This window comes from Scyliorhinus canicula, chromosome 12, assembly GCF_902713615.1.
Source record: "Scyliorhinus canicula chromosome 12, sScyCan1.1, whole genome shotgun sequence".
Classification (NCBI taxonomy): domain Eukaryota; kingdom Metazoa; phylum Chordata; class Chondrichthyes; order Carcharhiniformes; family Scyliorhinidae; genus Scyliorhinus; species Scyliorhinus canicula.
In genome coordinates, this window is record NC_052157.1 from 48,935,119 (window position 1) to 48,961,385 (window position 26,267).

General features: G+C 47.5%; 1 protein-coding gene across 1 annotated transcript in view; it reads left to right on the forward strand.

Moving 5' to 3' along the window:
* Window positions 1–9,232: 9,232 nt before the first annotated feature.
* Window positions 9,233–26,267, forward strand: part of mthfs (5,10-methenyltetrahydrofolate synthetase (5-formyltetrahydrofolate cyclo-ligase)) — a 99,157-nt gene continuing 82,122 nt past the window's right edge. The window contains exons 1-2 of the mRNA XM_038813387.1: window positions 9,233–9,458; window positions 12,214–12,475. Of these exons, the coding sequence (XP_038669315.1) occupies window positions 9,306–9,458; window positions 12,214–12,475 (415 nt within the window). The 5' untranslated portion in view covers window positions 9,233–9,305. The remainder of the gene's footprint in view (window positions 9,459–12,213; window positions 12,476–26,267) is intronic.

Consider the following 26,267-nt stretch of genomic DNA (forward strand, 5'->3'; position numbering starts at 1 on the left):
TGGAGTACTGGACAGCCTTCTTCGAGGTTGTGTCCAAAGTGGTGGGAGTGAGGGTGGAGCCATGCCCGATAGTGGCGGTCTTCGGGGTTTCAGAACAGCCAGATCTATTCCTGGGGAGGAGGGCGGACGCCCTTGCCTTTGCCTCCCTGATCGCCCGCCGTAGAATCCTGTTTGGCTGGCGGTCAGCAGCACCGCCCAGAGCTGCGGACTGGCTGTCCGACCTCTCGGAATCTCTCCAAATGGAGAAAATCAAATTTGCCATCCGAGGGTCGGACGACGGCTTCCACAGAACGTGGGAGCCATTCATGCAACTGTTCCGGGACCTATTTGTGGCCAATGTACAAGAGGAAGAATAGTCGGGGGAAGGTAGCGGGAGGGGGGGGGGCTACAGGTTCGGTACGGGGGTTCGATGGCTAGCTAAGGCCCAAAACCAAACTAAATAAACATGTTGAGGGGGGGGGGGGGGGGGGGGGGGGGGGGGGGGGGGGGGGGGGGCGGGCGCAGTTACTACTACGAAGATGCTTACCTGTAAATATGTATGTTAATTTTTGCGTGTTTGTTTGTTTTTTTTGTTTTTTTTTTCTCTCCTAACAATTTGTAATTTGTTCAATATAAAATATGAAACCTGAATAAAAACATTTATAAAAAAAAAAGTTGGTCAGACATGATCTCCCCTTAAAACCATGCTGATTGTTCTTGATTAATCCCTGCATCTTCAAATACATGTCTGTCAGAATAGCTTCCAATATTTTCCTCACCACTGAGGTTAGGCTGACTGGCCTGTAGTTTTGTGGTATATCCCTTCCTCCCTTCTTGAATAATGATACCATATTGAAATATCCTCCAGTACCTCTCCTGTGGCCAGAGAGGAATTGAAAATTATTGCCAGTGCAATTTCCTCCCTTGCCTCACTCAACAGTCTGGGATACATATCATCTGTCCCTGGAGATTTGTCTACTTTTAAGCCTGACAGATCATCCCAGAACCCCCTCTCTGTCTATGTTAATCTCTTTAATTTATCATAGTCCTTCTCCGATTTCTATACCCATACTGTCACAAATGAACACTGACACAAAGTATTAATTTAGAATCCTACCTACGTCCTCTGGCTCCAAACACAAATTACCACTTGGTGCTTAATGGGCCCTACTCTTTCCCTATTTATCCTTTAATCCTTGGTATATTTGTAAAATCTTAGGATTTGCCTTGATTTTATCTGCCAGTATTCTTTCATATGCATTTTTTGCTCTCTTAATTTCCTTTTAAGTTCCCTCTTGCACATTCTATACACCTCTAGGGCTTCTGCTGTGTTGAGCCCTTGGAATTTGCCATAAGCCTCTCTTTTACTCCTGATATCATGCTGTATACCCCTCAATACCTAAGGTTCACTGGATTTATTGGTCCCACCCAGTTTCTTGATTGGAACATGTTGGACCTGTATTCCCCTACTTCCTTCTTGAACGAGGCCCATTGTTTTGTCACAGATTTACCTAAATCTGTCTGCTCCAGGTCCAGTCTGGCCAAATCAAATCTGACCTTATTAATGAAATTAAATGAAAATTGCTTATTGTCACAAGTAGGCTTCAAATGAAGTTACTGTGAAAATCCCCTAGCCGCCACATACCGGCGCCTGTTCGGGGAGACTGGTACGGGAAATGAACCGTGCTGCTGGCCTGCCTTGGTCGGCTTTAAAAGCCAGCTATTTAGCCCTGTGCTAAACCAGCCCCTAAATCGGCCTTCCCCCAGTTTTGAACTTGGATTTCAGGCCCATCCTTGTCCTTTTTCACAACAATCAATAAAACATTTTCACTTTGTAGCTGTGGGACATCCAACACAGGTAGAGAAGGTAGTCAAGAAGGCATATGGCATTGAGTTAAAAATTGTTTGTCATGCTGCAGCTGTATAGAACCTGAAGAATATAATGTTAAATTCTGGTCATCATACTACCAGAAGTATGTGGAGGTTTTGGAGAGGATACAGAACAGGGTTTCGAGGATGTTGCCTGGTATGGAGGGCATTAGCTAAGAGGAACGCTTGGATAAATTACTATTTTAAATTTGATTTAAATAACTTTTTAAATTTCAATTAAATAACTTTTAAAATTTGTTGTCAGATCAAGAGGGATAAATACTCAGTTTAAAAAAAAAATCTAATTACATAGTCCATGTTCTATGTTCTATAGTACACTGGGATTGGATTTAATCTGGCACAAAATCATCTTTCTAAAGTTTAATTTTACAAGTTTAATTTAAAGGAATAATTCATGGCAGGACAGCTCCAAGGTGTGGTCTGCTCCTCTTGCTCCATGTGGCAGGCTGGGGACAGTTTCAGTCCCCAGGGCCAGCATGTGTGCAGGAAGTGTCTCCGGTTACAGCTCCTGGAAGCTCAAGTTTCAGAGCTGGAGCGGCGGCTGGAGACACTGTGGAGCATCCACGCATCGGAGAGTATCGTGGATAGCACGTATAGAGAGGTGGTCACAATGCAGGCTCAGACTCCGTAGGCAGGAAGGGAATGGGTGACCACCAGGCAGAGCAATGAGCGAGGCAGGTAGTGCAGGAATCTTCTGTGGCCATTCCCCTGCAGAACAGATAGACCGTTTTGGATACTGTTGAGGGGAATGGTCTCTCAGGGGAAAACAGCAGCAGCCAAACTCGTGGCACCATGGTTGGTTCTGCTGCAGAGGGGAGGGGTGATAAGGGTGACAGTGCAATAGTTATAGGGGATTCAATTGTAAGGGGATTAGACAGGCGTTTCTGTGGCCGCAAACAAGACTCCAGGATGGTATGTTGCCTCTCTGGTGCTAGGGTCAAGGATGACGGAGCGGGTACAGGACATTCTGGAGTGGGAGGGTGAACAGCCAGTGGTCGTGGTACACATCAGTACAAACGACATAGGTAAAAAAAGGGATGAGATCCTAAAAGCAGAATACAGAGAGTTAGGAAGAAAGTTACGAAATCGGACCTTGAAGGTAGTGATTTCAGGATTACTACTGGTGCCACGTGCTAGTCAGAGTAGAAATGACAGGATATATAGGATAAATACGTGGCTGAAGGGATGGTTTCAGGGGGAGGGTTTCAGATTCCTGGGGCATTGGGACCGGTTCTCGGGGAGGTGGGACCTGATAAAATGGACGGGTTACACCTGGGCAGGACTGGAACTCATGTCTTAGAGGTATTTGCTAGAGCGGTTGGGGAGTGTTTAAACTAATGTGGCAGGGGGATGGGAACCAATGCCGGAAGTCGAATGGTAGTAAAATAGGGACAGAAACAAAAGGCAGTAAGGGGGAAAGTGTAAGGCAGAGAGGCCATAGTCAAAAATCAAAAAGGGCGACAGTACAAGGTACAGTGACTGAGGGGAGCTCAGTGAACAGGCCCAATAATACTAAAAGGAATAAAACGGGAAGTAAAAACATAAATGGAAAGCGACACGGCAGGTTGTTACACGAAGATACGGGTTCAACGACTAGGAAAATTAGGAAAAATGTTAAGAGGAAAAATAACTTACAAGAGGTTACTGATCAAGGTGTTAAGATTCAAAACAGAGGTATAAAAGCTAACGTAAGTGTACTTTACATGAATGCTCGTAGTATTCGGAATAAGGTAAATGAGTTGATGGCGCAAATCATCGTGAATGACTATGATTTAGTGGCCATTACTGAAACATGGTTAAAGGATGGTCACGACTGGGAGTTAAATATCCAAGGGAGGGGCAACACGGTGGCCTAGTGGTTAGCACAACCGCCTCATGGCGCTGAGGTCCCAGGTTCGATCCCGGCTCTGGGTCACTGTCTGTGTGGAGTTTGCACATTCTCCCCGTGTCTGCGTGGGTTTCGCCCCCACAACCCAAAAACGTGCAAGCTAGGTGGATTGGCCATGCTAAATTGCCCCTTAATTGGAAAAATGATTGGGTACACTAAATTTATAAAAAAAAAAAATTATCCAAGGGTATCAAATTATACGGAAGGACAGAGTGGATGGTAAGGGAGGTGGTGTAGCTCTGTTATTTATGGATGACATCCGGGCAATAGTAAGCAATGACATCGGGGCTATGGAGGATAAGGTTGAATCAATTTGGGTGGAAATCAGGAATAGTAAGGCAAAAAAGTCACTGATAAGAGTAGTCTATAGGCCACCAAATAGTAACATTATGGTGGAGCAAGCAATAAACAAAGAAATAACGGATGCATGTAGAAATGGTACAGCAGTTATGGGGGATTTTAATCTACATGTTGATTTGTTTAACCAAGTCGGTCAAGGCAGTCTTGAGGAGGAGTTTATAGAATGTATCCGTGATAGTTTCCTCGAACAGTATGTAATGGAACCTACGAGGGAACAAGCGGTCTAGGTCTGGTCCTGTGTAATGAGACAGGATTGATTAATGATCTCATAGTTAGGGATCCTCTAGGAAGGAGTGATCACAATATGGTGGAATTTAAAATATAGATGGAGGGTGAGAAGGTAAAATCAAACACTAGTGTCTTGTGCTTAAACAAAAGAGATTACAATGGGATGAGAGAAGAGCTAGCGAAGGTAGACTGGGAGCAAAGACTTTATGGTGAAACAGTTGAGGAACAGTGGACAACCATCCAAGCAATTTTTCACAGTGCTGAGCAAAGGTTTATACCAACAAAAAGGAAGGATGGTAGAAAGAGGGAAAATTGACCGTGGATATCTAAGGAAATAAGGAAGAGTATCAAATTGAAGGATAAAGCATACAAAGTGGCAAAGATTAGTGGGAGACTAGAGGACTGGGAAATCTTTAGGGGGCAACAGAAAGCTACTAAAAATCTATAAAGAGTAAGATAGATTATGAGTGTAAACTTGCTCAGAATATAAAAACAGATAGTAAACGTTTCTACAAATATATAAAACAAAAAAGAGTGGCTAAGGTAAATATTGGTCCTTTAGAGGATGAGAAGGGAGATTTAATAATGGGAGATGAGGAAATGGCTGAGGAACTGAACAGGTTTTTTGGGTCGGTCTTCACAGTGGAAGACACAAATAACATGCCAGTGACTGATGGAAATGAGGCTGACAGGTGAGGACCTTGAGAGGATTGTTATCACTAAGGAGGTAGTGATGGGCAAGCTAATGGGGCTAAAGGTTGACAAGTCTCCTGGCCCTGATGGAATGCATCACACAGTACTAAAAGAGATGGCTAGGGAAATTGCAAATGCACTAGTGATAATTTACCAAAATTCACTAGATCTGGGGTGGCCCCAGCGGATTGGAAATGAGCAAATGTGACACCACTGTTTAAAAAAGGAGGTAGGCAGAGAGCGGGTAATTATAGGCCAGTGAGCTTAACTTCGGGAGTAGGGAAAATGCTGGAATCTATCATCAAGGAAGAAATAGCGAGGCATCTGGATAGAAATTGTCCCATTGGGCAGACGCAGCATGGGTTCATAAAGGGCAGGTCGTGCCTAACTAATTTAGTGGAATTGTTTGAGGACATTACCAGTGCGGTAGATAACGGGGAGCCAATGGATGTGGTATATCTGGATTTCCAGAAAGCCTTTGACAAGGTGCCACACAAAAGGTTGCTGCATAAGATAGAGATGCATAGCATTAAGGGTAAAGTAGTAGCATGGATAGAGGATTGGTTACTTAATAGAAAGCAAAGAGTGGGGATTAATGGATGTCTCTCTGGTTGGCAATCAGTAGTTAGTGGTGTTCCTCAGGGATCAGTGTTGGGCCCACAATTGTTCACAATTTACATAGATAATTTGGAGTTGGGGACCAAGTACAATGTGTCCAAGTTTGCAGATGACACTAAGATAAGTGGTAAAGCAAATAGTGCAGAGGGTACCGGAAGTCTGCAGAGGGATTTGGATAGGTTAAGTGAATGGGCTAGGGTCTGGCAGATGGAATACAATGTTGACAAATGTGAGATTATCCATTTTGGAAGGAATAACAGCAAAAGAGATTATTATTTAAATGATAAAATATTAAAACATGCTTCTGTGCAGAGAGACCTGGGCATGCAAGTGCATGAGTCGCAAGAAGTTGGTTTACAGGTGCAACAGGTGATTAAAACGGCAAATGGAATTTTGTCCTTCATTGCTAGAGGGATGGAGTTTAAGACTAGGGAGGTTATGCTGCAATTATATAAGGTGTTAGTGAGGCCACACCTGGAATATTGTGTTCCGTTTTGGTCTCCTTATTTGAGAAAGGATGTACTGGCGCTGGAGGGTGTGCAGAGGAGATTCACTAGGTTAATCCCAGAGCTGAGGGAGTTGGATTACGAGGAGAGGTTGAGCAGACTGGAACTGTACTCGTTGGAATTTAGAAGGATGCGGGGGGATCTTATAGAAACATATAAAATTATGAAGGGAATAGATAGGATAGATGTGGGCAGGTTGTTTCCACTGGCGGTTGAAAGCAGAACTAGGGGGCAGCATCAAAATAAGGGGAAGTAGATTTAGGACTGAGCTTTGGAGGAACTTCTTCACCCAAAGGGTTGTGAATCTATGGAATTCCTTGCCCAGTGAAGCAGTTAGGCTCCTTCATTAAATGTTTTTAAGATAAAGATGGATAGATTTTTGAAGAATAAAGGGATTAAGGGTCATGGTGTTCAGGCCGGAAAGTGGAGCTGAGTCCACAAAGGATCAGCCATGATCTCATTGAATGGCGGAGCAGGCTCGAGGGGCCAGATGGCCTACTCCTGCTCCTAGTTCTTAAACTTGGTTTGTTCTCACTGGAACGATGGAGGTTGAGGGGTGAGCTGATAGAAGTCTACAAAATTATGAGGGGCATGGACAGAGTGGATAGTCAAAGCTTTTTCCCAGGGTGGAAGAGTCAATTACTAGGGCACATAGGTTTAAGGTTAAAGGGCAGCACGGTAGCACAAGTGGATAGCACTGTGGCTTCACAGTGCCAGGGTCCCAGGTTCGATTCCCCGCTGTCTCACTGTCTGTGCGGAGTCTGCGCGTTCTCCCCGTGTCTGCGTGGGTTTCCTACAGGTGCTCTGGTTTCCTCCCACAGTCCAACGATGTGCAGGTTAGGTGGATTGGCCATGATAAATTGCCCTTAGTGACCAAAAAGGTTAGGGAAGGTTATTAGGTTACGGGGATAGGGTGGAAGTGAGAGTTTAAGTGGGTCGGTGCAGACTCGTCACAATGGATGTCTCGGCACTCTACACCAGCATCCCCCATGACGACGGCATTGCTGCAACAGCCTCAGTCCTCAACACCGACAACTGCCAATCTCCAGACGCAATTCTGCAACTCATCCGTTTCATTCTAGACCACAACGTCTTCACCTTCGACAACAAATTCTTCATCCAGACGCACGGAACAGCCATGGGGACCAAATTTGCACCTCAATATGCCAACATCTTCATGCACAAGTTTGAACAGGACTTCCTCACCACACAGGACTTTCAACCGATGCTATACACCAGATACATCGATGACATTTTTTTCCTTTGGACCCACGGCGAGACATCACTGAAACGACTACACGATGACATCAATAAGTTCCATCCCACCATCAAACTCACCATGGACTATTCTCCAAATTCAGTTCCATTCTTGGACACACTCGTCTCCATCAAGGACGGTCACCTCAGCACCTCGCTTTAACCGCAAGCCCACAGATAATCTCACGATGCTCCACTTCTCCAGCTTTCACCCGAAACACATTAAAGAAGCCATCCCCTATGGACAAGCCCTCCGTATACACAGGATCTGCTCAGACAAGGAGGAGCGCAACAGACACCTACAGATGCTGAAAGATGCCCTCGTACGAACGGGATATGGCGCTCGACTCATTGATCGACAGTTCCACCGCGCCACAGCAAAAAACCGCACCGACCTCCTCAGAAGACAAACACGGGACACCACTGACAGAGTACCCTTCGTCGTCCAGTACTTTCCTGGGGCGGAGAAACTACGACATCTTCTTCGCAGCCTCCAACACATCATCAGCGAGGATGGACATCTTGCCAAGGTCATCCCCACACCCCCACTACTGACCTTCAAACAACCGCGCAACCTCAAACAAACCATTGTTTGCAGCAAATTACCCAGCCTTCAGAACAGCAACCACAACACCACAAAACCCTGCCAGGGTAATCTCTGCAAGACATGCCAGATCATCGACATGGACACCACCATTACACGTGGAAACACCACCCACCAGGTACGCGGCGCATACTCGTGCGACTCGACCAATGTAGTCTACCTCATACGCTGCAGGAAAGGATGTCCCGAAGCGTGGTACATTGGCGAGACCATGCAGACACTGCGACAACGAATAAACGGGCACCGTGCGACTATCAACAGGCAGGACTGTTCCCTTCCAGTTGGGGAACACTTCAGCAGTCAAGGACATTCAGCCTCTGATATCCGGGTCAGCATTCTACAAGGAGGCCTTCAGGAGACGCGACAACGCAAAATTGCTGAGCAAAAACTTATAGCTAAGTTCCGCACGCATGAATGCGGACTCAACCGGGATCTGGGATTCATGTCGCATTACATTCGGCCCCCACCAACAAGCCTGGACTTGCAGAGGCCTACCGACTGAACTGGCTTGGGACAATTCACACCTCTTTAACCTGGAGTTACCTCTCTCTCTGCATCTTTGATGATTTGATTGCCTGCAGGTGCTCGCATTCCGGGGCATCTCTGACTGTGTCTATATAAACATTTCTGGAACAAGCCTTTCCATTCACCTGAAGAGGGAGCCGTGCTCCGAAAGCTCGTGTTTGAAACAAACCTGTTGGACTTTAACCTGGTGTTGTAAGACTTCTTACTGTGCTCACCCCAGTCCAACGCCGGCATCTCCACATTATGTAAAAGGTGCGAGGGGAAAAGTTTAGAGGTATGTTTTTTTACACAGGGGGTTGTGAGTGCCTGGAACTCGCTGGCGGAGGAGGTGGTGAAAGCAGGCACGATAGTGACGCTAAAGGGGTGTCTTGACAAATACATCAATAGGTTAGGAATAGAGGGGGACGGAGTTTGGAAATGTAGAAGGCTTCATGTTCGACAGGCAGCATGGCCAGTGCAGGCTTGGAAGCCCGATGGGCCTGAAGCTGTGCTGTACTTTGATCAGTGCATTAATTCGGGGTGAGTGTCAGCTTCTGGTGAATAATATGTTGCAGAAGGGTCATGGGAGCGGGGTCTAAGGGGTGCGGACAGGACAAAATGGGGCGGGGTCACGGACGGGGTCCAGGACAAAGGGGCGGGTCCAGGACAAAGGGGCGGGGTTACGGACGGGACCCAGAGAAGGGGCGGTGCCAGAACTATAGGGGCGGGGCGCGGGGGTCAAGGTGCGCTGGGGACATTCGGCGTGTTCCCACTGTTGATGGAAGCTGGGGCTGCGCCGCTCACACCCAGTCCGGAGAACATGGCCGCGCTGAGATCCGCCAAGAAAGTGCTTCGCCTGGAAATGAAGCGGCGGGTGGCAGCTCTGAGTGACGCCGAGAAACGGAGACAGACAGAGATTGTGAGCCGGCGGGTGAGTGACAGCAGAGCGTGGCCGATCGCCAGGATTTCCAGCACCTTCCACCAAAGCGGCCTTGTCAACGCAAGCCATCCAAAAAGCTTCGGCCGAGGGACACCGTCTCTCTTCGGCCCCGCCCCTGACTATTCCAGCCCCTCCTCTTACAGACCCCGACCCCTCACTAACAAGCTCTCTCATAGCCCCGCCCCCTCACAAGGCCCTCCCCTCACAGGCCCCACCCCCTCACTCCCCCCTCGCAGACACGTCCTTCTCCTGCCCAACCCCTCAGGACCCGCCCCTAGCTCTTCTCGCCCCCTCCCAGAGCCCTCCTCCTCACGGGGCCCTCACCTCTCAATCATGTCCCTCACAGGCCCCACCCCTAAGGCCCCTCCCCTCAGACCCATTCAGAGGTGACATCTTAAAGGGCAATCTCATGCTTGTCCCCAGATCTGGCTCCTTCCAGGGACCACGATGCAATTGCCAGGAATGGTTTACTCCTCCATCAGTTGATGAGCACTATATCAAACAGCATCACTGTTTGCATTTCCCAGTTTACTCCCATGTAACCCATGTCTGCCAATAGAAACAAAAGGAAACCCTGCATTTATACAGCGCCTCCTAATACCTCAGGCCATCTCAAATTGTTTTATGGCCAATGTGATACTTTTGAAGTCAGAGTGGTTCGGTAGGTAATGTGTCAGTCAATTTGGAAATAGCAAGCTCCCAAAAACAATATTGAGTTAAATAATCTGACGATCTATTTTAGTAATGTTGGTTAAGGGAAAAACATTGGCCAGGGAGATTAGAGTGAACTCTCCTGCAGTATCTAGAAAGACCCATTGGGTCTTTTATGTCCACCTGACAGTGTAGATTGGACCTTATTTTATTTATTGGTAATGGTGATATTGTTGATGAAAATAAGGAAACGGCTGACATTGAATAATTAATTTGATTCAGTATTTATCATTACTGAAGAAGTTAGCATGCTGGACATCCCAAGGAAGCAAATATTGAATTGGGGAAAGGAGCTCACCAAAACTAATGGAGCAGAACAACAGTAATGAAGAAAACATTGTTTTAAATCCATAGAATCAGATAGTTTCCATCCCAGGGTTTTAATATTGTGGCACGGTGAGGTGAGGATGGCATGGTGGTACAGTGGTTAGCGCAGGTCCAGAGATCTGGGTTCAATTCCGGCTTTGGTTGACGGGTGACTGTGCGGAATTTGCACGTTCTTCCCGTGTCTGTGTGGGTTTCCTCTGGGTGTTCCGGTTTCCTCCGCGCAATCCAAAAGGATGTGCAGGTTAGATGGGGTTATGGAGATAGGGCAGGGGAATGGGCCTGTGTAGGGTGCTCTTTCGGAGGTTAGGTACAGACACGGTGGGCCGAATGCAGATATGCTAAAAAGTGATCCTGCCCACAATGGGCGGGATTTATATTGCAATGTCTCGCAAGATCACGTTCGATCTTGCAAGGCACTGCGAGCTGGGTAGATCCCGGGAGCGAGGTCTCCCGGCTTTTATCAGCCATGCTGCGCTGCGATGAGCTGTTTTTCGGGCGCAGCGTGGCCGTTGGATCACGTCCTTAGCCTCACTCTAATGTGCAGATTTCCGAGGTACCTGATGCTTTGGGATTCATCCCCTTCACCTCAGAGACCTTGTGCGAGCACCGTTCAGTACTGGTCTTCATGAACGAGGACCAGACCGGAACGGCACTTGTGGGGGTCTCCCAGGGGATTGGAGGCCCCCAGGTGCATGTCCTTTGGGCAGGATGGCACTGCCACCTGGGTGCCAGTCTGGCACTTCCAAGGTGCCCAAGGAGCCCAGGATGGCACTGCCAGCTGGCAGGGGGACTTCCAGGGTGGCAGGTTGACACTGCTAAGGTGCTAAGCTGGCATTTTGTGTGTGCTGGCGATTGAGCATTGGTTGCCCAGCGTGGATGTTGGGGGGTGGGAGGGCAGGGATCATCCCGTAGTGCGTTGGGGCTTGGGGTGTCAGGGGTCCTGTCGGGGGCTTCGGAATTCGGGATGCCATTTAAAAATGGCGTTCTGATTTCTTGCTACACTGAGGAGTTCCAGTGAGCGGAGCTCCTCAGTATAGAAAATGGGGCTATGTGTCGCTTTGTACTTAGATCATGATATCATGAACAGGTAATGAAAATAATCAGAAAGGCAAATGGGATTCTGGGCTTTATACCCAAAGAATTAGAATATAAGAGGAGTAGAAGTCATCGTCAGCTGTACAAAGCCCCGGTTAGAACACACCTGTAGCGTTGTGTAGAGTTTTAGGCAGCACATCAAAGGAAGCATATATTAATCTTGGAGGAAGTATCACATAGATTTACCTGGATTTCAAGGTTATGAAGAGAGAATGGGAAAACCTGGATTATATTCTCTGGAATTTAGGAGGCTCGGAAGTGATTTCATTTGGTGTTTTTAAAATACTAAGGGGAACAGATAGGGCAGATGAAGAGAAACAATTCCTGCTTGATGCAGAGTTATAACCCGGGGCATGATCTAAACATTAGACCCAGTTTAAGAAACTTCTACACACAGAAGGGAGTTAAAAGTTTGCAATTCTCATTCTTCAATTGATAGATTTTAAAAATTAATCAAACCTATTCAGGGATTCAGGGATATGGGGGAATGGTGGGTACATGGAGTTAGATCATCGACCAGTTCTGATCTCATTACGTGGCAGAGCAGGCTCAAGGGTCACCTTCATAACTTCTTAATGACTGGGCTACTGACGCATCTGTAATTCTCTTTCAGCTAATAGCTCACCCCAAGTACCAGAATTGCCAAAGAATTGCTGTCTTTTTGAGCATGGCTGATGAAATTCAGACAGAAGACATCATTAAAGATGTATTCCAGCGTGGAAAAGAATGCTTCATTCCCCGTTACAGAACTCGAAGCAATCACATGGACATGATCAAACTCAGCTCAGCTGACGCAATCCAGCAACTTCCACTAACATCTTGGAACATTCGCCAGCCTGCTGAAGATGGTTCACTGGAAGAGGCTTTAACAACAGGTTGGTCGTGAATATTGAATTTATAGGGTTAGGATTTTGAAATGTTCAGTCTTGGGCCTCTTATTTGAGCTGGAGATAAGTTTTCAACACCATATCCCCCACCTTTGTAACATTTCCCTGTCTACCCTTTATTAGCTCACCTCTCCCTGTCACTCATCCCTGTCTGCATTACTGACAAATTTGACTATTTCAGAGCTTTGCTCTAAACTCGCACCGATCCAAAATTCTTCTGCCTGCTTCCTAGGTCATATTGAATCTAGTTCACTCCTCATCCATGTGCTTTGCTAATTTACACGGGCTCATTTCTTATCCTTGTGTTTAAATTGCTCTGTGATCTCCTCCAACCAGGTTGGAAACACTGTGGGCACAATCTAACCAAATGGGAACATAGTCCCATAATGAGTGTGTTTAGCTGGGTGTTTCCCGGCACTCGCAGTGCTGAGAAACACCATGCTATCTACCAGGACTCTGGTTATATTCGGGGCTCAGCGGGAAATCTCGACGAGTCCACACTTAGTCCCGTTTCCTGCACCGAGGAACTCTGCCTGCCAGAACTCCTCCTTGCAGGGGAAGATCAGGCTGCCATTTTTAAACAGTGGCCTGATCTCTCAACACCCCCTCCCCCGGTGCAACCCATGAACCCCCAAAGCCCCAACACACCTATCAGAGGGTCCCTGGGCTCAATCACACCCTTACAGGGCAATCCTTGGCCCAATCGCCGGCGCAGGAAGAATGCCAGCCTGGTACGTTGGTACTGCCAGCCTGGCACCATGACAATGAAATGAAATGAAAAATGAAAATCGCTTATTGTCACGAGTAGGCTTCAATAAAGTTACTGTGAAAAGCCCCTAGTAGCCACATTCCGGCGCCTGTCCGGGGAGGCTAGTATGGGAATCGAACCATGCTGCTGGCCTGCTTGGTCTGCTTTAAAAGCCAGCGATTTAGCCCAGTGAGCTAAACCAGCCCCTTGAGCTAAACCAGCCCCTTGCCAATGCCCTTGCCAACTGACAATGCCACCTGGGCACCTTGGCAGGGTCAGACACCAGCAGTGCCAGGGTGCATCCAGAGGGCAAGCACTGGGGGCCTGCAATCCCTTGGGAGACCCCCACAAGTACCGTTCTGTCTGGTCCCCGTTTGTGGAGACCAACACTGAACGGCCCTCACCCGAAGTCTCCAAGGGGAAGGGGTTAGATCCCACCCATCGGACAGATCACGGGAGAGCATATTAGAGCAAGACAGAGATTTGCAAAATAGTGATACCACCCACAGTGGACGGGATTCAGATTGCAACGTCTCGCAAGACTGCATTAGATCTCGGGAGTTGTGCCGAGCTGGGTAGATCCCAGAAGAGGGATCTCTCGGCTGTGGCACCTTTTAGGCACAAAGCGGCCGGTAGATTGCGCCCTTCCAACTCAGACCATAGCAATGAGTTCTGCTGTTAAAACACAGACTAAAAGTGTGTGACTTCCTCGTAGGACAGGCACATTTACCTCATCAGCTGTGGGAAAATGTCATTTATAAAATTACCATGTAAAGAAATTGAAAGAAAGCAATTAATTTATGGATTTTAACTTTAGTCCCTTTTGAAAGTGTACCTGCTGGAAATCTACAGTGTGTTTCGAGGCAGTAGTTGAACATTTCCTCAGTTATATTTTCACCAAGCTTAAAGTGGGTTTGGCTGTTTGTTGGCTTGCCAAATTGGTGACTGAAAACTTGTGTTCAGCGTTAACACTATCTCATGATCCTAATAAATGTAAATATTAATATGTTAAAGTGTATGAGTTCTAACTGTATGTACAATAGCCGGTTATCTTGCATTCTGATTCCGCTGGGAGGGAAGGGCAGATGGGATTACAAGCTAGGGTTGTTCATGTTTATTTGTGTTTAAATTAGAGGGAAGAGCTTTTATAGTGCATTTTTCCCTTCCCACGTGAGTGCTCCGACTCTATGATATTTACTTTAGTGACCTGAACTTAGGGATTTAGGGGTCCTCAAGCCGAGATCACAAAAAGCTGGCCTGCAAGTTCAGCAGGCAATAGGAAAGGCAAACGGGGGCAGCATGGTGGCGCAATGGGTTAGCCCTGCTGCCTCACGGCGCCGAGGTCCCAGGTTCGATCCCGGCCCTGGGTCACTGTCTGTGTGGAGTTTGCACGTTCTTCTCGTGTCTGCGTGGGTTTCGCCCCACAACCCAAAAAATGTGCAGGGTAGGTGGATTGGCCATGCTAAATTTCCCCTTAATTGGAAAAAATGAAGTGGGTACTCTAAATTTAAAAAAAAGGAAAGGCAAACGGAATGTTGGTCTTTATTTCAAAGCGAATGGAGTATAAAAATAGCAAAGTCTTGCCTAAACTATATAAGGCACTCGTTGGACCACACTTGGAATACTGTGAACAGTTTGGCCCCTTACCGAAGGAAAGATATACTGACATTGGAGACATTCTAGAGAAGGATCACAAGGTTGATCCTAGGTACGGAGGGATCTTACGAGGAGAGGTTGAGTAGGATGAGCCTGTGCTCATTGGAGTTTGGAAAAATGAGGAATGACCTTATTGAGACAGATGGGAATCTCTGGGAACTTGGCAGGGTAGGTGCTGAGATGTTGTTTCCCCTTGTGGGAGAGTTTAGGACCAGAGGGTATAATCTCAGAGTAAGGGGTCGCTCATTTAAGACAGAGGTGAGGAGGAATTTTTTTCTCTCAGAGGGCATTGAATCTGTGGAATTCTTTATCGCAGAGAACCGTAGAGGTTGGGTCATTATGTATATTCAAGGCTGAAATAGACAGATCAGGCAGGAAAGAGGAGTTGAGGATTATCACATCACATCAGATCAGTCATGATCTCATTGAATGGCAGAGCAACTCGATGGGCCGAATAGCCTACTTCTACTCCTATGTCTTATGGTTTCAGTGTCTGCATTCTTCATCCTTAAAAGTACAGGCTGAAAAGAAGTAACTGCAGTTCAAAATTTTAAGTATAAAGCAAGGTGAAATTTACAATTCTGTGGGTCGGGGAGCCACATGTTAGTCTTCAATGTGTCAGCTAAAATAGGAAATGTATGGAATATTAGACTGAGCCTAAATGGTGCCAATGTATTGGTTCATTTCTGGGTCTAGCTTGACAATCACTGCAACTGCCAAAGACAGGGAACCTCAGTGACTGCAACAACTGGAGGGGCATATCACTGCTGTCAACACCTGGCAAGCTCTTCAGCTTTGTGTTACTCAACAGATTGAAAGCAGAAGCAGACAAGAACCTTCATGAAGAACCAACAAGTTTTTGGGGTGGCAGATCATGCTGCGAGCAGGTCATTACACTCAGAAACCTGAGTATCAGAAGCCACTTGTTATAGAAGTCTGAAAACACGCACTAACAGATTCAAAAACAGATTCTTTCCCACGGTTACCAGACTCCTGAATGACCCTTTAATGGACTGAACTGATCGCTCCACGCATCTTCTCTACTGAGTAACACTACACTCCGTATACTTCACCTGATGTCTATGTCTTTACTTTGAGTATTTATCGTATGTCCTATGTTTTTCATGTATGGAATGATCTGTTTGGGTTATACGCAGAACAATACTTTTCACTGTACCTCGGTGCACCCGACAATAAACAAATCCATTGATCTCAGGAAGGCTTGAAATAGCAGCCATCGACAGTCAATCTAGTATCGCAAGACAATAGTGCATCCCGTCACAGTCTGTTAACATCTTCAAACCCTGATACCATGACTCCAGCTGCTGCATCAAAACCAGGACAAGCACCATGGATTCCTTCCAACATCTTCACAGAGGTATTGCAATTCTGTTTACTTTCCCATTCCAATTCCTCTTGGTTATTGATTTCATCAAGAGGAAGGCGATGGTGGGTGCAAACTTTGGCGTCCTGTGACAAAGCCACAAATTAATGGATCTGGATTTTGCAAACCACATCATCTTGTTGCCTGAGGATCTGTATGCACTCCAAGACTTGACCACTGGTTTTCAGGATAGTGGCACCGAGGTTGGTCTACGCATTAAATGCGAGAAGACCAAGGCAATGATGATTGGAAGGCAACAAGGCCCTCCCATCGCTATCAGACAACAGAACATCGAGGTCGCTGACCACCTGCCCTAACTTGGAAGCAACATTTCCAGGTAGGGCCATGTGCAGATTGATGTCGACACAAGATTTGGAAAAGTCACATCAGTTTTCCAATGGCTGCCCAAGGTCTGGAATCCACCACCAACAACACGGTCATGAAGCTGTGACTCTATATGCCCATAGTAATACCAACTGCAAACTGTGACAGTAAGACATGGAAGAGAACAGCAAAGGCGTCTCTTAAATTGGACATAGAACATAACATAGAACAGTACAGCACAGAACAGGCCCTTCGGCCCTCAATGTTGTGCCGAGCAATGATCACCCTACTCAAACCCACATATCTACCTTATACCCGTAACCCAACAACCCCTCCCCCCCCCCCCCCCCCCCCCCCCCCCAACCTTACTTTTTAGGACACTACGGGCAATTTAGCATGGCCAATCCACCTAACCCGCACATCTTTGGACTGTGGGAGGAAACCCTTTTACCAATGTTGCCTACGTAAGATACTGGCAATCATATGGAGAAGCGACATCACCAATGAAAAAGTGTTACAGAGAACTGGTCAGAAACGTCTCGGGACATCGTGACGGAGAGAGATGACTGAGATTGACCGGATACTTATTTTGTATCCTGAATATGCACCCTGCAGTGCTTCAGTAGAATGGACACCGCCAAATGGAAAAAGAGTGGGGCCGAGCAAAGAAGACTTGGTGTAGTACAATTTGAGGAGGACCTTCGAGAGTAGGACACTACCTTGGTTGGATTGAAAGAAGTTGTGATAGACTGGGGCTGGTAACAGAGTCTTGCCGTCCATTGTTCCACACAGAACCAGAGGAACTACATCTAAGTAAATAAGTCAGGGTCTAGTGCCTGATATAACAATGAAAATTTCCAGAGATTGTTCCGTGTTGAAGGAAATTGATTTCTTAAACATATACTGCTGGTAACAGTTTACTTTCAGTTTTATTCACTTTTCATGAGCAGCTGTGATGGGGACAGGCCAGCAGACGACATGGTGTGAACCCGCTGCACAGGATGCAAGATTTTGCAGGCCTGAGCACTGAGCAAGGAAGCTATGTTGGATCCTACAATTTCAAAGCGCAGGGTTGCTTTTGAAGAACGATGGGATACTGCAAGCTGGCATGAGCCACTGGCAGCAATGGCATTGCCATTGTAGTCGGGAAGCTGGCAGGCCGGTGGAAGAACGCTCGGCTTGACGCGGATGGTATCAAGATCAGACTTTGAAATGAGGTTCGCTGAAGTGCCGGTGTCCAGCCTGAAGCGTATGCGAGCCTTGTTGACCGTAAGGGTGGCACACCACTCGTCGTCTGTATCAATGCTCATCACTGGGAATTGTTTCATCTTTTTGGCGGAAAGCATCGTATGCTTGATGATGATGCCCACCCGGAATGGGGATGTGAGGCCCTCGGTGTCGGGATCTGGAACCATGTTGGAGTCGGAGTCTACAACGGGTTGCTGTACTGAACGGACGTTCCTGTGCTGCGGCTGGGATTGCTGTGTGTTGGGCAGTTGAGCAGATCTTCACAGGGCTGCGTAGTGGCCAAGCTTGCCACACTGGAGACAGCGTCGAGATTTTGCAGGACATTGCCGCTTTAAATGGGCGGAGCTACAGTTGTTGCACGTCATGGCGCCGATGTCAGGACGCTCCGTGCACCACCGCACATGCACGGTGTGGTTGAACGATGTGCGCCCCTGCGCAATTCGGTCGTCGGCCTCGCCGTCCCCTTGGTCATTATGCGCATGCGCAGGAGCCCCGGAAAAGTGCGCGAAATGGCCGCCTTCATCCAGACTCAGGCCCTGGAGCTGTTTTACGGCCTGCGCCTGCTCCGCATCGTGGGGGCCTTGCCGTGCCGTCTCTGCCGCCTTGATATGGGAGTACCGGTTATTAGTGTGCTCATGTAAGACGCAGGACTCAATGGTAAGAGTGAGCTGCTTAACTTTAAGGAGCTGCTGGGGAAGGGGATCGGAGTGAAATCCGAAAATGATCTGGTCACGGATCATGGAGTCAGAAGTGGAGCCGTAGTTGCAGGACTGCGCGAGGATACGGAGATGGGTTAAGAAGGACTGAAAATGTTCATCCTTCCCCTGAAGCCGCTGCTGGAACACATAGCGTTCAAAGCTCTCGTTGACTTTGATGTCACAGTGGCTGTCGAACTTCAGCAGGACTGTTTTAAACATTGTCTTGTCCTCGCCTTCAGCAAAGGTGAGGGAGTTAAAGATGTGGATAGCGTGGTCCCCGGCTGTAGAGAGGAAGAGAGCAATTTTCCTGGCATCCGATGCGGCTTTGAGGTCGGTGGCTTCAAGATACAGCTGGAACTTCTGCTTGAAAATCTTCCAGTTTGCCGGCGATGCGGAGTGGCAGGGGAGGGCGGACGCTGTCCATGTTACCGATGGCCGATCGCTGGTCAAAGGCAGACTATCTCAAGGTAGGTCCATCAAACTCGAGCATGACTCACTGGTACCATGATGTGTTGGGTAAGCTGGGTCTGCGAGGACTGTGTTTACTGCAGTAGTGAGAGAGACAGGCTTCCAACACTTGAAGAAATGCAACTCGATTTTATTGAACTCTTAACTATCATACATACTTTAACTGTGGATTGACACTATGCTGAGTTGACTGGAGACCTCAGGCTAACCTGGCCAGACTATCTTATTACCACATGGTTTATGTTCTAGTTGTTGCTCTGACTGTCTCAGAGGCTGGATCCCAAGAGAGTGGGAAAACTAGTGCCCTCTGGCTTTATAGTGGTCGTGTCCTGTCTGGTGATTGGCTGCTATGTTCTGTGTGTTCATTGGTCATCCTGTGTATCAGTCAATGCCTGTCTGTGCACCATCATATACTTGTGTGTATATTATGACAGGAGGCAGGGTCTGAACCACATAGGAGGGAAATGTAAACATAGCAGCATCATTTATATTTAGTGCTGAGGACAAAAATATCTTACTTTGGCTGTTGCAAGAGCCTTAACCCACAGTAAAGGAGTTGCAAATTGATGGAGTGAATGTACATGATCCTGAAGGTCTGTTCAAGTGTCATGATCTGAAGATTTTATATCCCCATTCCTTTTAAAAAAATATATTTTTATTAAGGTATTTGAATTTTTTTATAATAATAACAATGACCTAAACGTGTTATAATAAACATTACCACCCCCATCCCAATCTTCATAAACCCCAACCATAAAACAACAATCCCCCCGCCCCCCCCCCCCCCCACTGACATTTTAATTTTCCCCAGGAAACTACGACGGCTGCCACCTCCGGGTGAACCCAACCATTGACCCTCTTAAGGCAAACTTTATCTTCTCGAGACTGAGAAACCCAGCTATGTCACTAACCCAGGTCTCTACACTCGGAGGTTCGAGTCCCTCTACATTAACAAGATCCATCTCCGGGCTACCGGGGAGGCAAAGGCCAAGACGTCAGCCTCTTTCGCCCCCTGAACTCCCGGCTCTTCCGACACTCCAAAGATCGCTACCTCCGTACTTGGCACCACCCATGTTTTTAGTACCATGTGGACATTGCCTTAGCAAAACCCTGCCAACACCCTCCAAGCTTCGGGCATGCACAAAACATGTCATGATTTGCTGGGCTTCCCGCGCACCTCGTACACCTATCCTCTCCCCCGAATAACTTGCTCTTCCTAGCCACTGTCATGTGTGCCCGGTGGACTACCTTAAATTGTATCAGGCTAAGCCTGGCACATGATGAAGAGGTATTAACCCTGCTTAGAGCATCTGCCCATAGCCCCGCCTCTATCTTTCCTCCTAGCTCGTCCTCCCACTTGCCCTTAAGCTTCTCCACCGGAGTTTCCTCCGCCTCCGAAAGCTTCTGGTAAATATCTGAAACCTTCCCCTCTCCCACCTAGGTACTGGAGACTACTCTATCCTGTACTCCCAGTGGCGGCAGCAGCAGAAAGGCCAGAACCTGCTTTCTCAGGAAGTTTTGCATCTGCAAATACCTAAACCGTTCCCTGCTGGCAATTCAAATTTATCCTCCCAAGGCTTTCAATCTGGGAAAGCTCCCATTTATAAATAGATTCCCCATCCTTCTAATTCCTGCCCTTTGCCATTTTTCGGAACCCACCATCCAGCCTACCCGGTACAAATCGATGATTATTATAAATCGGGGTCCAAACCGATGCTCCCTCCACTCTCTTATATCTCCTCCATTGCCCCCAGGTTCTCACATTCGCCACCACCACCGGACTTGTGGAGTATCGGGCCGGCAAGAATGGAAGAGGTGCAGTTATCAGTGCTCCCAAACTGGTGTGTGCATGACGCCACCTCCATCCGCTCCCACACCGACCCCTCCCCCACTACCCACTTCCTAATCATGGCTACGTTAGCCGCCCCGTAGTAATTGCAGAAGTTCGGCAGCGCCAACCCACCCTCTCCCCGACTGCGCTCCAGCAACACTTTCTTCACTTGTGGGGGTTTTACCCGCCCACACAAAGCCCAAAATAATCTTATTCATCTGCTTGAAAAATTCCTTTGGGATGAAGATGGGGAGACACTGAAAGACAAACAGAAACCTGGGGAGGACCGTCATTTTCACGGTCTGTACACTCCCCGCCAGTGATAGCAGGAGCATGTCCCATCTCTTAAAGTCCCCTTCCATTTGTTCTACCAGCCAGGGTAGGTTTAACTTGTGCAGTGCCTCCCATTCTCGGGCCACCTGGATTCCCAGATACCGAAAACTCTTTCCTACCATTTTAAGCGGCAGCTCTCCCAGTCTCTTCTCCTGTCCTCTTGTCTGGATCGCGAACATCTCGCTTTTCCCCATATTCAATTTATACTCCGAAAAATTGCCAAATTCCTCCAGGATTCGCATTACTTCCCCCATTCCCGCCAACGGGTCTGAAATATACAAGAGCAGGTCATCTGCGTAAAGGGAAACCCGGTGCTCCACCTCCCCTGAACCAGCCCTTTCCTGTTCCTAGAGGCTCTTAATGCCATGGCCAATGGCTCTATGGCCAGAGAAAACAGTAATAGGGAGAGGGGGCACCCTTGCCTCGTCCCTCGTTGTAGTTTAAAATACCCCGACCTCAGCCGGTTCGCACGCACACTCGCTATTGGTGCCTGATAGACCAACCACACCCAGTCAATAAAGCCCTCACCAAACCCAAACCTTCCCAGCGCCTCCCACATGTAATTCCATTCCACCCGATCAAAAGACTTCTCCGCATCCATCGCTACCACCACCTCCACCTCCTCTCCTTCTGAAGGCATCATAATAACATTCAAAAGCCTTTGAACATTGGCCTTGAGTTGTCTGCCTTTTACAAATCCCGTCTGGTATTCCCCTATCACCCCCGGAACACAATCCTCTATCCTTGTGACCAGTATCTTAGCCAGCAATTTGGCATCCACATTCAGTAGAGAAATTGGCTTGTATGACCCGCATTGCTCCGGATCTTTCTCCTGTTTCAAGATCAATGAAATCGAGGCCTGCAACATTGTTGGGGGGAGGCCTCCCTTATCTCTTGCTTTGTTAAATGTCCTCTCCAGCAGCGGGCTCAATATCTCTGAAAACTTCTTCTAGAATTCCACCGGGTAGCTGTCAGGCTCCGGGGCCTTGCCCGACTGCATGCCCTCCAGCCCCTCAATTATTTCCTCAATCTTAATTGGGGCTCCCAGCCCTTCCACACAATCCTCATCTATCCTTGGAAACCTCAACTGATCCAAAAATTGCCTCATCCCCTCCACTCCAGCCTGGGGTTCCGACTCATATAATTTACTATAAAAGTCCTTAAACACCCCATTCACCCCCACTGGGTCCAGGACAGTATTCCTGCCTCTACTCTTTACCTATCTCCCTGGCTGCCTCCCTTTTCCTGAACTGGTGCGCTAACATTCTGCTTGCCTTTTCCCTGTACTCATAAATCGTCCCCCTTGCCTTCCTCAACTGTTCCACCACTTTTCCTGTGGTCAACAGCCCAAACTCCGCCTGTAACCTCCACCGTTCTCTCAGTTGCCCCGCGTCCGGGGCCTCCGAGTATCTCCTGTCCACCTGGAGTATCTCCTCCACTAACCTATCCCTCTCAGCCCGTTCCGCCTTTTCTCTGTGGGCCCGTGTCGAGATTAATTCTCCTCTGACCACTGCCTTCAAAGCTTCCCAAACCGTCACTGCAGAGACCTCCCCCGTATCATTTGTTTCCAGGTAGTTCTGGATGGATTTGTTAACCCGCCCACAGATCGCTTCATTCGCTAGCAACCCCACATCCAGTCTCTACGCTTAACCCGTAGATCCACCCAATGTGGGGTATGATCCGACACTGCGATTGCCGAGTACTCTGTATCCACCACCTCCGTTATTAGCGCCCTGCTCAGATCAAAAAAGTTGATGCAAGAGTATACCTTGTGGACATGTGAGAAAAAAGAAAACTCCTTCGCCCTTGGCCATGCAAACCTCCGTGGGTCTACTCCCCGCATCTGTTCCATAAACCTCTTCAATTTCTTTGCCGCAGCCGGCCTCCTCACTGTCCTGGATTTTGACTGGTCCAATTCCGGATCAGTGACTGTGTTAAAATCTCCTCCCATGATCACATAATGTGACTCTAAGTCTCGGATCTTACCCAACACCCGCATCATAAATTCCACACCGTCCCAATTCGGAGCATATATGTTCATGAGTCCCACCCGCACCCCCTCCAGCTTCCCACTCACCATTATGTACCTACCCCCTTGTCTGACACGATTCTCCCTGCCTCAAATGCCACCTGTTTGTTGATCAAGATCGCTACTCCCCTGGTCTTTGAGTCCAGCCCTGAGTGGAATACTTGGCTAACCCACCCCTTTCTCAATCTAGTCTGGTCTGTAACCTTTAGGTGTGTCTCTTATAGCATTGCCAAGTCCGCCTTCAGCCCCCTCAAATGAGCAAACACGCGAGCCCTCTTGACCGGCCCAGTCAACCCTCTGACGTTCCATGTAATCAGCCTGGTTGGGGGCTTCCTGTTCCCCCCCCCCCTCCCCAACCTGGTTGGGGGGTTTCCTGGTCCCCCCACACCCTGCCGACTAGCCATCGCCCTTTTTCGGCCAGCCTCTAGCTCGCGCCCTCCGCTTCCTCAAGCCCCCCCTCGGGCATTCGCCGTTCCCACCTCCCATTTGTCCCCGAGTAACAGTTCCTCCCCTGTCAGCAAAGCAGCTCCCCCCCCCTTTACCCTCCACCCAGCAACAACACTAGAAACCCAACCCCCCCAAGTCAAATATCCCCATTCCTTAAACATTTTTTTTTTCTTAAAACAAAAATTTAGAGTGTGCAATTCATTTTTTCCAATTAAGGGGCAATTTAACGTGGCCAATCCACCTACCCTGCACATCTTTGGGTTGTGGGGGATAAACCCACGCAAACACAGGGAGAATGTGCAAACTCCACACAGACAGTGACCCAGAGCCGGAATCGAACCTGGGGCCTAAGCGCCGTGAGGCAGCACTGCTAACCACTGCACCACTGTGCTGTCCTCCCATTCCTTAAACATGAGAAAAAATAGACTTTAACTGTTAAAGTTAAACTTAAAAAAGCCTCTGCTCAGCTGCTTTGATTGACAGGGTGTAGGTCGAAAATGATTCCTCTCTGGTCGTGACATTTTGCAAGGGCTCTTCTTACATTGTTATGAATGCTTGTTACGTTTCAAAAGCTACAATTATTTCAGCCGTGAGTTTGGAGTTTGATTGACCTTGTAAGGCGGCTATTCGAGAATTAGCTATCTTTTTGAAGTCTGAATAGACCTTTATTTGCTTTTATAGATTAACCATTTGAGGAGATTTAAAAGCTTTGGTTGGATTTCTTGAATTGGAGTTTTTTCAGTAACAATTGTGCATAAGTGATAGCTGTATTAGATGGTTAGATGTTTATTTTTCTTATCAGCTCCACATAGCTCCGAGGTCAATCCAGGTTGGATACTAGGTGGGTGATTCTGAGATAGCATGCCAGGTATAAGGAGGCATGTGGGTGATGGGCATCAGTTGGCATGGACGTGACATTGGAAGAGTCTGAGTGGCTATGGGAAGGATGGGGATTGAGGAGCTGTTGGGAGGGTGAGGACTAGCGGGCTTGACAGTGTCTAATCAGCCCACCTTGGCACCTGCTTGTTCACACGGCCAGCTAGGATCTACTTCCGGGGTCAGCAGGCCTGACCTCAACCCACCATGTTCCTCTGCACTGGAAATTGGATCTAATGGGTCCTTGTAGTCCGTGGCACATTTGACAAGTTGGGAAATTTCCTGACTTGAGCTTCCCCACTTTTTATCTCTCCATGTTGCTCCCTCTAATTAATTCTCTCTCTCTCGCTCTCTCTCTCTTTCCCTCTCTCTCTCCATTTGTCCACTTTTTTCAGTTTTGTAAGAATTAGAGAATGTTCCAGCGCAAAATGAGGCCATTTGATCTGTTCTATTAATGCAGACATTTTAATGCATGTAAGCCACCCAATGTGATTCAGCTCTCCTGCTCATTCCCCTTGAAGTTTGATCTCCTACCTAATTTGAAACCACTGTCCTGCTCATTCTCCACACTCTTTAATATGTTTTTATTTTGCAATTTCCCTTTAAGAAAGGAAATAGGTCTTCATTTCAACTCTGTGTCATGTGAATGGAATTTGAAAGAGCCTTTGGACTCTGCTTCAGTAGATACTTCTAAGTCCTTTTGGATCTAAACCAACCATTCCAACTAACCAGTCCAAAGATGTGCAGGTTAGGTGGATTGACCATTTAAAATTGCCTTTTAGTGTCTAAAGGTTAGGTGGAGTTACGGGGATAGGGTTGGACCGTGGGCTCAGGTAGGGTGCTCTTCCAGGAGCTGCAGCTGGAGACACTTCCTGCACACATGCTGGTCCTGAGAACTGGAAGCGTTCTTTGTCTCCCACATGGAGCAAGAAGAGCAGACGGCTTGGAGTTCTGCTGCCATGTCTTAGCCCTTTTAAGTTAAATTAATCCTTTTAATATCAATCAATATCAACTAGGGCCCTTCTTCTCTGCTTTTTGTTATTATAGAATATATTTCTTACAAACAATGAATCACAGAATGATATCTTAACAATTATAACCAGTAGTAGTCGTAAGTACCTACCCAACTGTACAGACCAAACAGCTGTTTAGATTTCTTTAGATGTAAACTTGCACTCTGCTCTCTGTCTTTTAACCACCGGATTCTGCCCTTAGATTCACTTTTTCTTTACTGCTTTGCCTTCCCAGCTTCGTTCACTAATTGTTATCTTATTTAGTTATTCAAGTTTTGGGGGCAGCACAGTAGCGCAGTGGTTAGCACTACTGCCTCAAGGCGCCGAGGAACCCTGTTCGAACCTGGCCCCAGGTCACTGTCCCTGTGGAGTTTGCACATTCTCCCCGTGTCTGCATGGGTATCATGCCCAGAACCCAAAAAGATGTGCAGGGTAGGTGGACTGGCCATGCTAAATTGCCCCTAAATTGGATAAAAAAGAATTGGGTACTTAAAATTTATGAAAATAAAAGTTATTTATGTCTCAGCTATTTAAAGATGGTCCCTAGTATCAGTTACTCAGCAACAATCTGCTTATGGCTTTCCTGTGATATCACTCTTGGACTTTTCAAACTCAGCGTACCAACTAAACAGTGGGTGCAGGTCCGGTGCTCTCTGCTGTCTGAAGGTGAGTGAGGGCCCTAAGTCTTGAGCACCCTTTATCTATCTGCTTCTCCCAGAAGAGTG